The 13,520-nt window shown below is 35.2% G+C and overlaps 1 protein-coding gene across 4 annotated transcripts in view; it reads left to right on the plus strand.

Annotated features, from left to right (window-relative positions):
• Positions 1-13,520, plus strand: part of unc13bb (unc-13 homolog Bb (C. elegans)) — a 144,066-nt gene that overhangs the window by 86,038 nt on the left and 44,508 nt on the right. For 2 of the 4 annotated variants that reach the window (XM_049468623.1, XM_049468624.1), the window contains exons 3-10: positions 76-98; positions 714-760; positions 1,687-1,765; positions 5,113-5,187; positions 7,314-7,533; positions 10,281-10,508; positions 11,677-11,818; positions 13,102-13,271. In XM_049468623.1, the coding sequence (XP_049324580.1) occupies positions 76-98; positions 714-760; positions 1,687-1,765; positions 5,113-5,187; positions 7,314-7,533; positions 10,281-10,508; positions 11,677-11,818; positions 13,102-13,271 (984 nt within the window). The remainder of the gene's footprint in view (positions 1-75; positions 99-713; positions 761-1,686; positions 1,766-5,112; positions 5,188-7,313; positions 7,534-10,280; positions 10,509-11,676; positions 11,819-13,101; positions 13,272-13,520) is intronic. The other 2 variants (XM_022681117.2, XM_049468626.1) reach the window with 1 other exon arrangement.

The raw sequence follows: 13,520 nt of genomic DNA on the forward strand, positions 1-13,520 counted from the left end.
ATGCTTATGAATGGCTTACATGTAATATTGATCAGTATTTGCCTTAAATTTGTCTGTTTTTAATCTGTTTTGCAGAGGAAATCAGAGAAGATGAACAGGTCACTCTGAAACCTTGTGGTCATTTCGTTGTTTTCTTTTGTTAGTCCTGTTTCAACTTTCATCTCGTACTGTTTGCGGATGCTCAGAACTAAAAGCATGCTGTCCACCACTGCATGTGAAGAGAGTTCAAGTCTAGCAGTGGATTATTTGTGTAACCATGTTATTCATTTTAAAAAATTGTCTTGGTTTTTATTTTAATAAACTGTGAATGATTTATGTGTATTTAAGTGTTTCGTGTATTGAATAACTTTACTGTTTTTCATTTTATTTTCTTCATATTATTATTGTTATTTTTGCCTCATACTTTGTCCCTTAATTTTTGAAAAATTAACACTATTCTAATTTTCGTTTCTTCTGTTTGATTATGTGATTCAGGCTTATAAACAGCTTTTTTGAATATGTGCACTGCAACTGCTACACCCGTTTTCAGCCTTCCAGATGGGGCTTTAGTTTAACACCTTTTTGTTTTTTTGTGGTGAAACGCAAACAATCATGTCTGTCATTTAGCATGTAGGACTTGTTAGGGTTTTCAGTGTTTTTCCTTTGAATGTGTTCCACTCCTGTTTTCTCTTTTCTACAATTAAAATGTTCGAATTTGTTGAATTCTGGAACAGGGTCGACAGAATGGAGATAATGCCAGACACGCCTGGATCAAAGCAGGGTGAGATCATCTAAACTTTTTATTTTATATTTGTTTCTTATCTTCTGTAAATAGTAAATGAACAGTGAAGTGATTCAGACTATGAAGGAACACATAAGGAATCATATAGTAATTTAAAAGTGTTAAACAAACCAAAGTACTGATTTCTGAGTAAAAGTCCTGATGAGTGCCAGTTGCATCATTATAATGTTTTTGATGGTCTTTGCGATCGCTGTACCTGAGTATACTCCTAGATTTCTTGACAGACCTTATGATCTATATGATATTTGTCAGGTCTCTTATTTGGAATACATTCTAACTTGTTATCTTGGTAGCTAAGCTAATGACATGCTCATAGGGCAATCAGTTTTAATACAAATATGCCTATAGGCTATTTGTAACTTTTTAATGTGCATTTTTTTCTACTGGTGGAATGGGCACTGATGTGGTAGCTAGGTCATTTATTGTGTAGAAAAACAGAATTAGTGTGAAAAAAAACATGTGAAAACATTAAAAACTGTGGGTATGTGAATCCACAGAGACACTAATTAGCTAATATGCTATTTATACGTTTCATGTGTAAATTCTCTACTGGTGGAATGGGCACTAATGTGGTAGCTAGGTCATTTATTGTGTAGAAAAACAGAATAAGTGTGAAAAAAAAGTGAAAACATTAAAAACTGTGGGTATGTGAATGCTGAGCCACTAATTAGATGATTACTATTTGTAAGTTTTATGTGTAAATTCTATACTGGTGGAATGGGCACTTATGTGGTAGCTAGGTATTTCTGTTGATTTTATAATAGAGAAAAAAAGGATTCGTGTGGGAAAAACGTAAAAACATTAAAAACTGTGGGTATGTGAATGCACAGATCCACTAAATTATCTTGTATGCTTATATGCTTGTTGTCTTTATAATCCTGTGTAATTTGCATGTTGTTCTGCAGGTGTGGGAGTGGCCTATTCGGGATTGACAGCATGCCGGATTTACGGAAGAGGAAGCCGATCCCGCTCGTCAGTGATGTGGTACGTGCTGATTTACATCCCTCTATTTATAAACAGGAAATAAATGATCCTATGTTTTTTATCAGACTCTGCACTCTGAGACTCTGAGCTTGTTTCGGTAAAGGTAATTTAATTCCGATATTATACTTATATTTTATAATTTTATGCTCTTTTTTTTATTGGTTTCATTGAGTTTTTTAGCTCATTAACCAACATATACAGCTGTGTATGTACTATAGCTTAGTACTACTGTACTCTACTAAAGTTTAGAATAACTTGTTATAGTAATATAGTTTTTGTTTTATGGTAGTAATAATAATAATAATAACTTAACAATACAATAAAGGTTTGAATAACGTGAATTAAACTCATATAGTATTGTTTTTTTAATGTTAATTTTGTTTTTAATTGGATAAATTAGTAAAATGTATGATGTGTCAATATAACAAGGGTGCCCAAATTTATGCACCTGCCTGATTTAGTTTAAAGAATTATTGCACACTTTCTGTAAATCCCATAAAACTTAATTTCACTTCTCAAATATCACTGTGTTCATCTGTTATATGATATATTTAACTGAAATTGCTGATCTGAACAACCAGTTATTTATAATGAAATTATAATTCTCTACTTTTATTAAAGAAAATCGTGAAAATAATCAGGGGTGCCCAAAGTTTTTTCATACTTTCAAACTACTTTTTTAATTTTTTTTATGTCTTATGCCCAAAATATAAAAATCGCTTTTGGAACTGTGAGAATTTTTGGATTTTAGTTTTATCAGAACTTTTTTCTGCATTTTAGTTGGTAGTTTTTTATAGCATTATCTTTATAAATTAAAATAACCACATTTTTTTTTAGACAGTTTTTTTTTTGTCTCAATAGATACCTATTTATGTCTAGCTACTAATATGCACGAATCAGCCATAACATTAAAACCGCTATTAGGTGAAGTGAATACAGTAATGCTGATGATCTGAATTGCCTAGTTCATAGTAATAACTCATATTTAAAAGCCACAATACTATTGTGTCCCTTAAAATAAACCTCTGCACCTCTCTTGAATGCATTCAATCAATGTTCTCAGGCTATGGTAAGTTTAACGACCCGACCCACCTCCCACCCCCCTACAGATTTATCAGTATTTGTATTGATTATGTTAAGCAGGAATGGACAATACTGAATTTGTGGGATTAGTATTGATCCAGTCCAGCAGTGTGCAAATACTGTACATCAGTATCAGTTTCTACCAGCACACAAACTGTGCACCGTTCTGAATGGACAGCTTAGCTTGTTTAGCTAAAATCCCTTTTAAATTAGCAGTAGCTTAGCATAGCTTAGCTAACATGCTAACTAATAATTGTGCACTGTGCTCCACCCTTCTATGAAAAATAAGATATGATATTTATGAGTTCTCTACTTGTGGAATGTGTATGTTTGTATGTTTGTAGGTTTCATGTGTAATTTCTCTGCTGGTGGAATGGGCACTAATGTGATAGCTCTGTAGCTACAGTAGGCTGTTCTGTCAACTGTATAATAGAGTAAACCGGATTAATAGAGTAAACTGGATTATCATGAAAAACATATGAAAACATTAAAGACTAAGATGAGCTGGTTATAATCTGATGCTTCTAGTCAGAATGATTTTTGAAGCTATCTACAAACATAGGATCTATAAACACCTATTTTAACGACTTCATTAAGGTACCAATGCTTTTTGCCGTCACAACTAACCATTTTAGAGCAAGCTTTTTTAATAAAAAGCTTATATGCTATTTGTAAGTTCTATTTGTACTGATGGAATGGGCACTAATGTGGTGGCTAGGTAGCTAGGTAGTTATGTCGCATTTATCATAGACAAAAACAGGATTAGTATGAAACATGTAAACACATTTGAACTGTGGATGTGTGAATGCACAAAGCTGCAAGTTAGTTTATATGCTAGTTGTCAGTTTTATGTGTAATTTATCTACTGATGGAATGGGCACTAATGTGGTAGCTAGGTAGTAAAATAAGATTAGTATGAAAAAACCTTTGAAAACATTAAAACAACTCAAAAGAAAACCCTGGATAAGTTAAGCTAAATTAAGAAAAGCTAGCTAAGATGTGGTTAGTGCTATGTAAATATGATGCTTTCAAGGTATCTTAAACCAGACGATATCTATAAACACCTATTTTATGTGTTTTTCTACTAAAATAAGAGGCTCGTTTTAGCTGTCGTTTGCCACTAACATTTTATTAAAAATCAGATAATTTGTTAGCTGGGTAGCTAAGCTAATGATATGCTCACAAGACAAGCTTTTTTAATAAAACTGATTTGCTATTTGTAAGTTTTATGTATAATTTCTATGCTGGTTGAATTGGCACTAATGTGGTAGCTAGGTAGTTCTATTGAGTGTATAATAGAGACAAATAAGATTAGTATGAAAACAATAAAAACTCAAAAGAAACCCTGGCTATGTTAAACTAAATTAAGAATCAGATGTTGTTAGCTGGGTAGCTAAGCTAATGAAATTGTCATAGAACAAGCTGTTACGATAAAAAGTTGATAATAAGAGATAATAGAGATAATTTCTCTACTGGTGGAATGGGCACTAATCTGGTAGCTAGATAGCTAGGTATTTCCATCAAATTTGTAAAAGAGAAATTAGTAAGAAAAAACATATGAAAATATTAAAAACTTATAAGAACAAGGTATTTTAATGAAAAGCTTTTATGTATGTTTTATATGTAATTTCTCTACTGATGGAATGGGCACTAACAAATTCAGAAATTAGATTCCAAATTTGACAGGTGCCAAAACAAAAATCATGTGAGTGAAACCCCAGAATGTTTTTTTTTTTTTTTATCCTCTAATCCCATCTCGGACCGAAGTACAGGGAAGTGTGGTGCTTATCTGATCATGTATTTGCACAAATATGCTTAACATATAAAAGTACAGTAGTGATTGTTGACCCCGCCCCCCTGCAGCCACTGGCTCACTGTAATATTTGGTTTTACACCCTCCCGCTTTACATACGCCGTCCTCAGGCCGCGGTGATCCCGGTGTGGGTCTACCAGTCGAGTTGTAGCTCCTTCCTCCTCAACCCTCCACCTTTTTACTGGTTCTAACTGTTTGGTTTCTGAGCACATTTGGATTTCTGTGGCCTGGCTGAGTTTCAACCCCAGATTTCTGTTTATTTATTTATTTATTTCTTTTTTTTATTGCATTAAATTTTATTAATTTCATTCATCATTGAGTTCTGCACCATGTGGTCCCTGTTTGAAAGGCACAACAGATATACTGTTACATTTTTAAAAACAATTTTTTAATTGATATTAAATGTTTTTTAATCTGTGGAATAATGTCTGCTGTATTATGTGGCACACAGTCGCTGGTCCAGGCCAGGAAAGCGGGCATCGCATCCGCCATGGCGTCTCGCTCATCCATCAAAGACGAGGAGCTGGTGAGTGAGACTAGAACTCAGGTTTCTGAGGCTTTTTATAACAGAATTCTACAACCAATGCAAATAGAAATAGAAATCTGTTGCAGATAAACTGAATTAATCAAATTAAACTGATGGCACCCTGTTTAATGCTGGGCATGGCTATAAAGGGACTATGGAGCAGTTTGAAATTTCTCTAATGGTGGAATGGGCACTTATGTGGTAGTTGCGTAGCTATAGTAGGTAGTTCTGTCGAATTTAAGATAAGATAAATTAAGCTACAAAATGTAAATCTGATGCTTTTAAACCAGTCAGATTGATAATTCAAGATATCTACAAACACTTCTAAAAAATTCTTCTAAAATAAGAGGCTAATTTTAGCTCTTTTATAAAAATCTGATAAATTGTTAGCTCAGTAGCTAAGCTAACGATATGCTCATAAGACAAGATGTTTTGATAAAAAGCAAAACATGGTGTCTCTCTCATCCGTCAAAGACGAGGAGCTGGTGAGTGAGATTGGAACTCCAGTTTCTGAGACTTTTTATTATAGAGTTCTATAATGACTGCAAATGGGAATAGAAATCTGCAGCAGATAAAATGAATTAATCATATTAACCCAATGGCACCATGTCTTATGCCAGGCATGGACTATAGAGGGGATAAAATAAATATTACATTTGAATAAAAATTAGACAATTTGTTAGTTGGGTAGCTGAGCTAATGATATGCTTATAAGACAAGCTGTTTTAATAAAAAAAAAAGCTAATATGCTATTTGAATGTTTTATGTATAATTTCTCTACTGGAATGGGCACTAATCTGGTAGCTAGATAGCTAGGTATTTTTGTCGATTTTATAACGGAGAAAATTAGGATTAGTATGAAAAAATATATGAAAACACTGAAAATTTAAAAGAACAAGGTATTTTAATGAAAAGCTTTTATATATGTTTTATATGTAATTTCTCTACTGATGGAATGGGCACTAACAAAGCCAGAAATTAGCTTCCAAATTTGACAGGCGCTACAGTGTAGCTACAGTAGGAAGTTTTGTCAGGATCAGGATTATCATAAAAAAAAAAAACATATGAAATCATTAAAAACTGTGGGTGTGTGAATGCACAGAGCTTCGAAGCTAAGCTAAACTAAGCTAAGCTAGCTAAGATGTGGCTAGTGCTATATAAATCTGATGATTATTGACTAGTCAGAAGGATCATTAAAGGTATCTATAAACACAGAGGATATCTATAAACACATTGATTATTTGTGTTCTCTGGAATGATGGTGGGTCAGCGTATAACATTTCATACAGTTAATCAATTTTTCTGTATTTTTAGAATAAATACAGAATAAGAAATCGGGTGTTCAACTTCATTATTTAATTGAATTCATTTAATATAGTAAAAAAGAAATAGGTTATTATAAATTAATCATATTTTCTAGTCCATTACACTCAAAATCAGATTTTAACCATAATATTTTTGTCAAAGGAAATCATAAAATCTGATAATACTTAATGATAAAGGTAAAAAATAATAGTATTTATTGCAATAATAAATATTTTTTTAACATTACTACATTTTGATTCTTAACAATGTTGTAAATGATCTGTATATATATATATTTTTTGTTATTTTAATGCTTAATAATGTCCTAACTAGTGTTAATTAGTCATAAGAATAAGAACTGTTAGTTATTGTGCCCTTATTGTAGTAAAGTGTTACTGAAAATCATTTTTTTCTGGATGACAGTTCAGTATATATTTTTACTCTACTTAATTAATTATAGAAATTAAGAAATTAAGTTTTACAGCCAATTTTGTTTTTAAATTCAGCCTCAAATGGTCAGAAAATGACGATAAAAGATAAACGTTATACTGAGCATGCAGCCCCATCCAATACATTTGAAGAGATGGGATGAGCTGGTGAGGTGAGGATGGTACTCATTATCCAACATTCTGATCTATATTATATTATAATCTTCAAAGCAATGCTCCAAAATCCAAAAATTCCTTTTTTTTTTTTTTGAACAGTAGAGACAGTTACTCCAACAAAAGCCATATAATCTCCATATAATGTACATATGAATTGAAACCATCTTGTGTCTCTAATACAGGCTCCTCCCCCTCTCTCTTTCTCTCTCCCTGTAGAAGAGTCATGTGTATAAGAAGACGCTGCAGGCTCTGATCTACCCCATCTCCTGCACCACGCCCCATAACTTCGAGGTTTGGACGGCGACCACGCCCACCTACTGCTACGAGTGTGAGGGGCTGCTGTGGGGCATCGCCCGGCAGGGTATGCGCTGCACCGAGTGCGGGGTGAAGTGCCACGAGAAGTGCCAGGAGCTCCTCAATGCAGACTGTCTTCAACGTGAGTATAGGAGATGGGGAATACAGTATAAGCATATATTTAATATATACATATACAACTCTGAAAAACAATAAGAGGCCAGGTCATTTTTTGTTAAGTACATAAAACTCCACATGTGTTCATTCATAGTTCTGATGCCTCCAGTGAGAATCTACAATGTAAACAGTCATGAAAATAAAGAAAACGCGTGTCCAAACTTTTAGCCTGTAATGTATATATATTTATTAAAATAAGTATCCTGATATATAATGTTTAACACTGTAACACTGTGTAGTTTATTAGCTGGTCAGTTAGATCCGGTGGAAAACATACAATTTTAGGGCAGTGATCAGGGTTAACAAACTCATTTAAACTGAATGTAGTACTAAGTTCTGGCTATTCACAACATCCAGCTTCTAGCTAACTGGTTAGCTAAATATATTTTCATTAATTATAGCTGACAGTAAGTCCTGCAATCCTAAATGAATAAAAACAATTTTAAAATGAAATAATTATAGGCTGATCAGGTACATCAGGGCAAGTTAAACATATATAGTTTATTTTTCTTAAACCTTGATTATCTATCTAAGCTAGCTAATTCTAAAGTTAAGCTACCTGACTGTCACAGGCTGTAATTTTTAAGCACACAGTGGTTTTGATATGTGTGTTTTGATTCAGAGACGAGTCTTTTTAAGCAGCTATCAGAAACTCATCTCAATCTCATCACAGTTTACATAGTTAGCTCCATTACTTTTCTTTTAGAAAAAATGCTATATATCCATATATGTTTTAACATCAGAGCTGCAACCCTCTGAAAGCACTCAAAAACCCTTAAAAATCTTCCCCAGTGAGGCGGGGATTGTTAATAATCCAGCTGAGCTAAGTGAAACGATTTGGGGCTACTGGAAAACTATTCGGGGCTAAAGCCCCGGAAGCCCAGGCCAGGCGACACCCCTGGCTAGAACGGATTGAGAGCAGATCATGATCTCACCACAGTCAACGGTCTCTCACCAGGAGGTGCACTACCTCTAAAAAAAAAAGTATCCTCTGTGAGCTTTTATGTATATAGAGCAGCAGAGGAAGCACTTTTATATCCTAGTTTTGGATCAGCTAAACATTCAGAACAAGGCGTAGAGGACGCTGTAACAGCTCTCGTCCTTCAGAAACATCATCGCCTGTTTAACCCAGCCCACAATACGCTTCAGATCTCTATTGATCAGCTGCATGTGTTTACGCTACTTTTCTACGTGAAGCTCTCGCTGCTGCTGCGTCCGCGGACACCATTTATCCAAATAGGATCACGCCGAGGCCTGACCGTCTGACTGACAGCTCCATTAGCTTCTCCTCAGATGATTTAAGGTGAATCTCCAGAAGCGTCTGGATGATGATTAGCGGGATGTATTCCAGAGGCGGGATATTTACGGGATTGATAGGGTTGCCAGATTGGTATCGAGTTGGTTTACTGGGTTTTGAAATTGAAGCTGGTGATAATTAAAGTGTCGGGCGGTGGAAGGAGGGTGAAGATTCTGGTGTAAGATCTTATTCACAGTAAGTAGTGAGTGATTGGAGTTCCATTAATGGCTCGGTAAAGCTGTTTAAAGGAATTCTGTGATTAAAAAAAATATATATATAAGTTTTTAAATGTAACTTATTGCAGCTTCAATGGTCTTTCATAGCATTCTTTAGTGTTATGGACCTGTTTGAACCAAAAATTGGTGTGAAAGTTTGCTAAATTAAACGTGTGCACAAAAGTGTAAATGTAAAAGTGTGATTAAGTGAATGGAAATATTTGTGTCTGATGAGTTTGTGTGGGTGTAACAATATGAAAGTTAGTTTGTAAGAGTGTGGTTAACCGAGTATGACTGAGTAGGTTTAAAAATGTAAAGGTTTGTGCGAAAGTTTGTGCCTAAGTATGAGAGTAAAGTGAGAACGAGTACATCTGAGAAAGTTTAGCAGAGTGAGCAAAAGTAAATTTGTAAAAGTAAGAATACAAATATTAGCGAGAGTAATTTGAGATTGAATATAAGTATTGGTGAGAGTAAGTTCGTGAGAATGAGCATAAGAAATAGCAAGAGTAAAATTGCGAGAGTAAGAATACGAATGAGTGTTAGCGAGTGCAAGTTTGCAAGAGTAACATTGAGCATGAGTATTAGCGAGAGTAAGATTGTGAGAATGAGATTGAGAATAAGTATTACTAAGGGGAAGTTTGTGAGAGTGAGTATGCATTTTAGCAAGAGTAAGGTTGCGAGAGTGAGACTTAGCATGAGTATTGGCGAGAGTAAGTTTGCGAGAGTGAGAATCAGCATGAGTATTGGCGAGAGATTTAGCGAAAGGACGTTTGTGAGTGACCGTGAGTATTAGCAAGAGTAAGTTTGCAAGAATGAGTATGAGTATTCACAAGAGTTAGTTTGTAAAAGTGAGAATGAGCATGCATATTAGTAAAAGTAAGTTTGCGAGAGTGTGTTTGAGTATGAGCATTTGCAAGAGTAAGTTTTTATAAGTTCTTTATGAGACTGAGAATGAGCATGAATATTAGTAAAAGTAAGTTTGCGAGAGTTAAAATTAGCATGCATATTAGCAAAAGTATGTGGTATTTGCAAGAATGAGTATGAGTATTTGCGAGAGTTAGTTTGGAAGAGTAAGAATAAGTATTCGTATTAGTGAAAGTAAGTTTGCAAGAGTGGGATTGAGAAAGAGTGTGCAAATGTGGGAGAGTTCACACATTCGACTCTTGCTGACCTCTGAGTCTCTTTCTCTCTCTTTCTCAGGAGCTGCGGAGAAGAGCTCGAAGCACGGCGCTGAGGACCGAACTCAGAACATCATCATGGCCATGAAGGACCGTATGAAGATCCGGGAGCGGAACAAGCCGGAGATCTTCGAGGTCATCAGGGACGTGTTCATGGTCACCAAGGCTTTACACGGCCAGCAGATGAAGACCATCAAACAGAGCGTGCTGGACGGCACGTCCAAGTGGTCCGCCAAGATCACCATCACCGGTACTGTCTGCAGTAACCCTGATAACAACCAATCAATCACTAATAATTACACATTAATAATCCATGTTATAACATGTTACTGGTGATAATATGGTTTTGATACCGGTAATCTTTGTATGAGTACAATTAGCTTTTTTATAACACATGTATAACAGCATAAGACAGACTACGCTGTTCTATCTATTGAAATACAATCTGTGTATGTTATTACACATGTATTTATATAATATATAAAGTACTGCTGTAATCCATCTGTAACAGTGAACAAACAATTAGTAGTTACATAGGTTGTTGTAGTTGCATAGGTTATTAATGTGTAATTACACATTTATTAGAGCTACTGATCAGATAAAAGGGCTATATATGTACACAGCTCTGGAAAATATAAGAAATATAAAAAGTGATATTATGGTTTTGATGCCGGTAATGTTTGTATGAATACAATTAGCTTTGTTATTACACATGTATAACAGCATAAGGCAGACTATACACTGTTATACCTATTGAAATACAATCCGTGTATGTTATTACACATGTTTTTATATCATATATAAAGTACTGCTGTAATCCATCTGTAACAGTGAACAAACAATTAGTAGTTATGTAGGTTATGGTAGTTGCATAGGTTATTAATGTGTAATTACACAGTTATTAGAGATACTGAACAAAAATAGGGCTATATATGTACACAGCTCTGGAAAAAATATAAGAGAGTTATGATTTTTCAATTTTTATTTTACCAAATTAAAAAACCTCTGTAATATAATCAAGAGGAAGATGGATGATCACAAACCATCAAACCAAACCAAGCTGAACTGCTTGAATTTTTGTACCAGGAGTAAAGCAGCATAAAGTTATCCAAAAGCAGTGTGTAAGACTGGTGGAGGAAGAAGAACATGATGCCAAGATGCATACAAACTGTGATTAAAAACCAGGGTTATTCCACCAAATATGTTGTCTGTAGTTTATAGAATAAAACAACAATGTTCATTTTACTCAAACATAAACGTATAAATAGCAAAATCAGAAACGTGATCTCTTAATTTTTCCAGTTCTGGCTGCGGGAATAGTGCAGATGATTAAGGATTTTCTCAGTAGTAGCAGTAGGAGTCTGTCTGTCTGTCCGTCTATCTAACTGTCTGTCTGTCTCTCTGTGTGTACGCTGCAGTGGTGTGCGCCCAGGGGCTGCAGGCTAAAGATAAGACCGGATCCAGTGACCCCTATGTGACCGTCCAGGTGGGGAAGACTAAGAAGAGGACCAAGACCATCTACGGCAACCTGAACCCCATCTGGGACGAGAAGTATCACTTGTGAGTACCTAATGTGGCGATACACACACCCACCTGCCGTATTCAGCCCCCGGCTCCTGTATTAAAATGTGTTTGGAGTGTGTGTGAAGTGTGTTCTGGCCCTGGGCTAGACTCTTATGTTATCTTCTGTTCTTATCCAGATGAATCTCTGCTCTTCTGCTGGTTTATTCATGCCTCCCGTCAGAAGCTCCATTGCTCTGATGCAGTGATCTCTGATTCTCTCCATGAAAATCATACCTCAATCTTGAGTTCTGACTATAGCTGTAGTTTCTGCTGGGGAAAGGAGGGACATTTTCGATGCCCTATTTCAAATTCTTACACACTGCTTTTGGATAACTTTATGCCTTTACTCCTGCTGCAAAAATTCAAGCAGTTCAGTTTGATTTGATTTGGTTTGATGATCATCCATCTTCCTCTTGATTATATTCCAGAGTTTTTCAGTTTGGTAAAATCAAAGAAACTAATTTTTAAATGGTCTCTTAATTTTTTTAGAGCTGTATAGTCACCCAGATTGGGAACTTGAACCCCAGGCTCCCACATGATGCTGTAGCTCACTGGCATGTTATCCACTGTGTCACACCAACCACATCAACATTTGTACAGTATTGGCGGTAACACTTTCTATGAATGTCATCTTTATTAGACGCTATAACCACATTCATAACATAGTATAATGCATTCATAAGGCATTATAAACATGGCTATGAATGTTTATAAAAATGCATAACCCATTATAGCCATGTTTATTAAGCATTATGACCTGTGATCATAATACATTATAAGTTGTGCTTATAATATATATGTTAAAATAGTATATCTCTATCATTAATAATGTAGTCCTACAATGAAAGTCTGGCACTTTACCTAGAGCGCACAAAGACCTGTTATAATACATTATAATTGACTATAACTAATATTATATTCAAGACAGGAATAATTTATGAGTGGTTAAAATATATTAATAGGATTATTTAGGGTGTGTTTATAAGTTGGAAGCTTTTTTATGCATGATAATTTTCTGAGTTTCTTGGTATTGATGTATAACATGTTATACACACAGCTATTAATGCATTATAATTACAATTCATGATGCATAATAAACATGGCTATAATGAATTAGACATTTTTATAAATATGTATATCCATGTTTATAATGCCTTATGAATGCATTATAATGTGTTATGAGTATGTTTATAGAGTCTTATAGAGATGACATTCATAGAAAGTGTTACCGTATATGCTTTAGCTGTAATCAAATCCCTTCCTGTTTCTTTCTGTTTCAGCGAGTGCCATAACTCTTCGGACAGGATTAAGGTTCGTGTGTGGGATGAAGACGATGATATAAAGTCCAGAGTGAAGCAAAGGCTGAAGAGAGAGTCTGATGACTTCCTGGGGCAGAGCATCATCGAAGTGCGAACGCTGAGCGGGGAAATGGACGTCTGGTACAACCTGGGTATGTTTCTCTTTGTGTGTTTGATTAAAGGGTTTGAATTCTGGTTATGCAGCTTGCCATCAGCTGCCGGAGCCCTGAGAGAGTACAATTGGCCTTGCTCTCTCTGGGTGGGTAACAGGGCTGGACTGGGACAAAAAATCGGCCCTGGCATTTTTGGTTTAGACCGGCCCCTCATAATTAGCGGAGCACAACCGACTTGTAATTTATGTTTGTGGGGTTACAGAGAAGCATAATGTATCATCAGCATAT

The sequence above is a fragment of the Astyanax mexicanus genome, chromosome 20 (genome assembly GCF_023375975.1).
Source record: "Astyanax mexicanus isolate ESR-SI-001 chromosome 20, AstMex3_surface, whole genome shotgun sequence".
Taxonomy (NCBI): Eukaryota; Metazoa; Chordata; class Actinopteri; order Characiformes; family Acestrorhamphidae; genus Astyanax; species Astyanax mexicanus.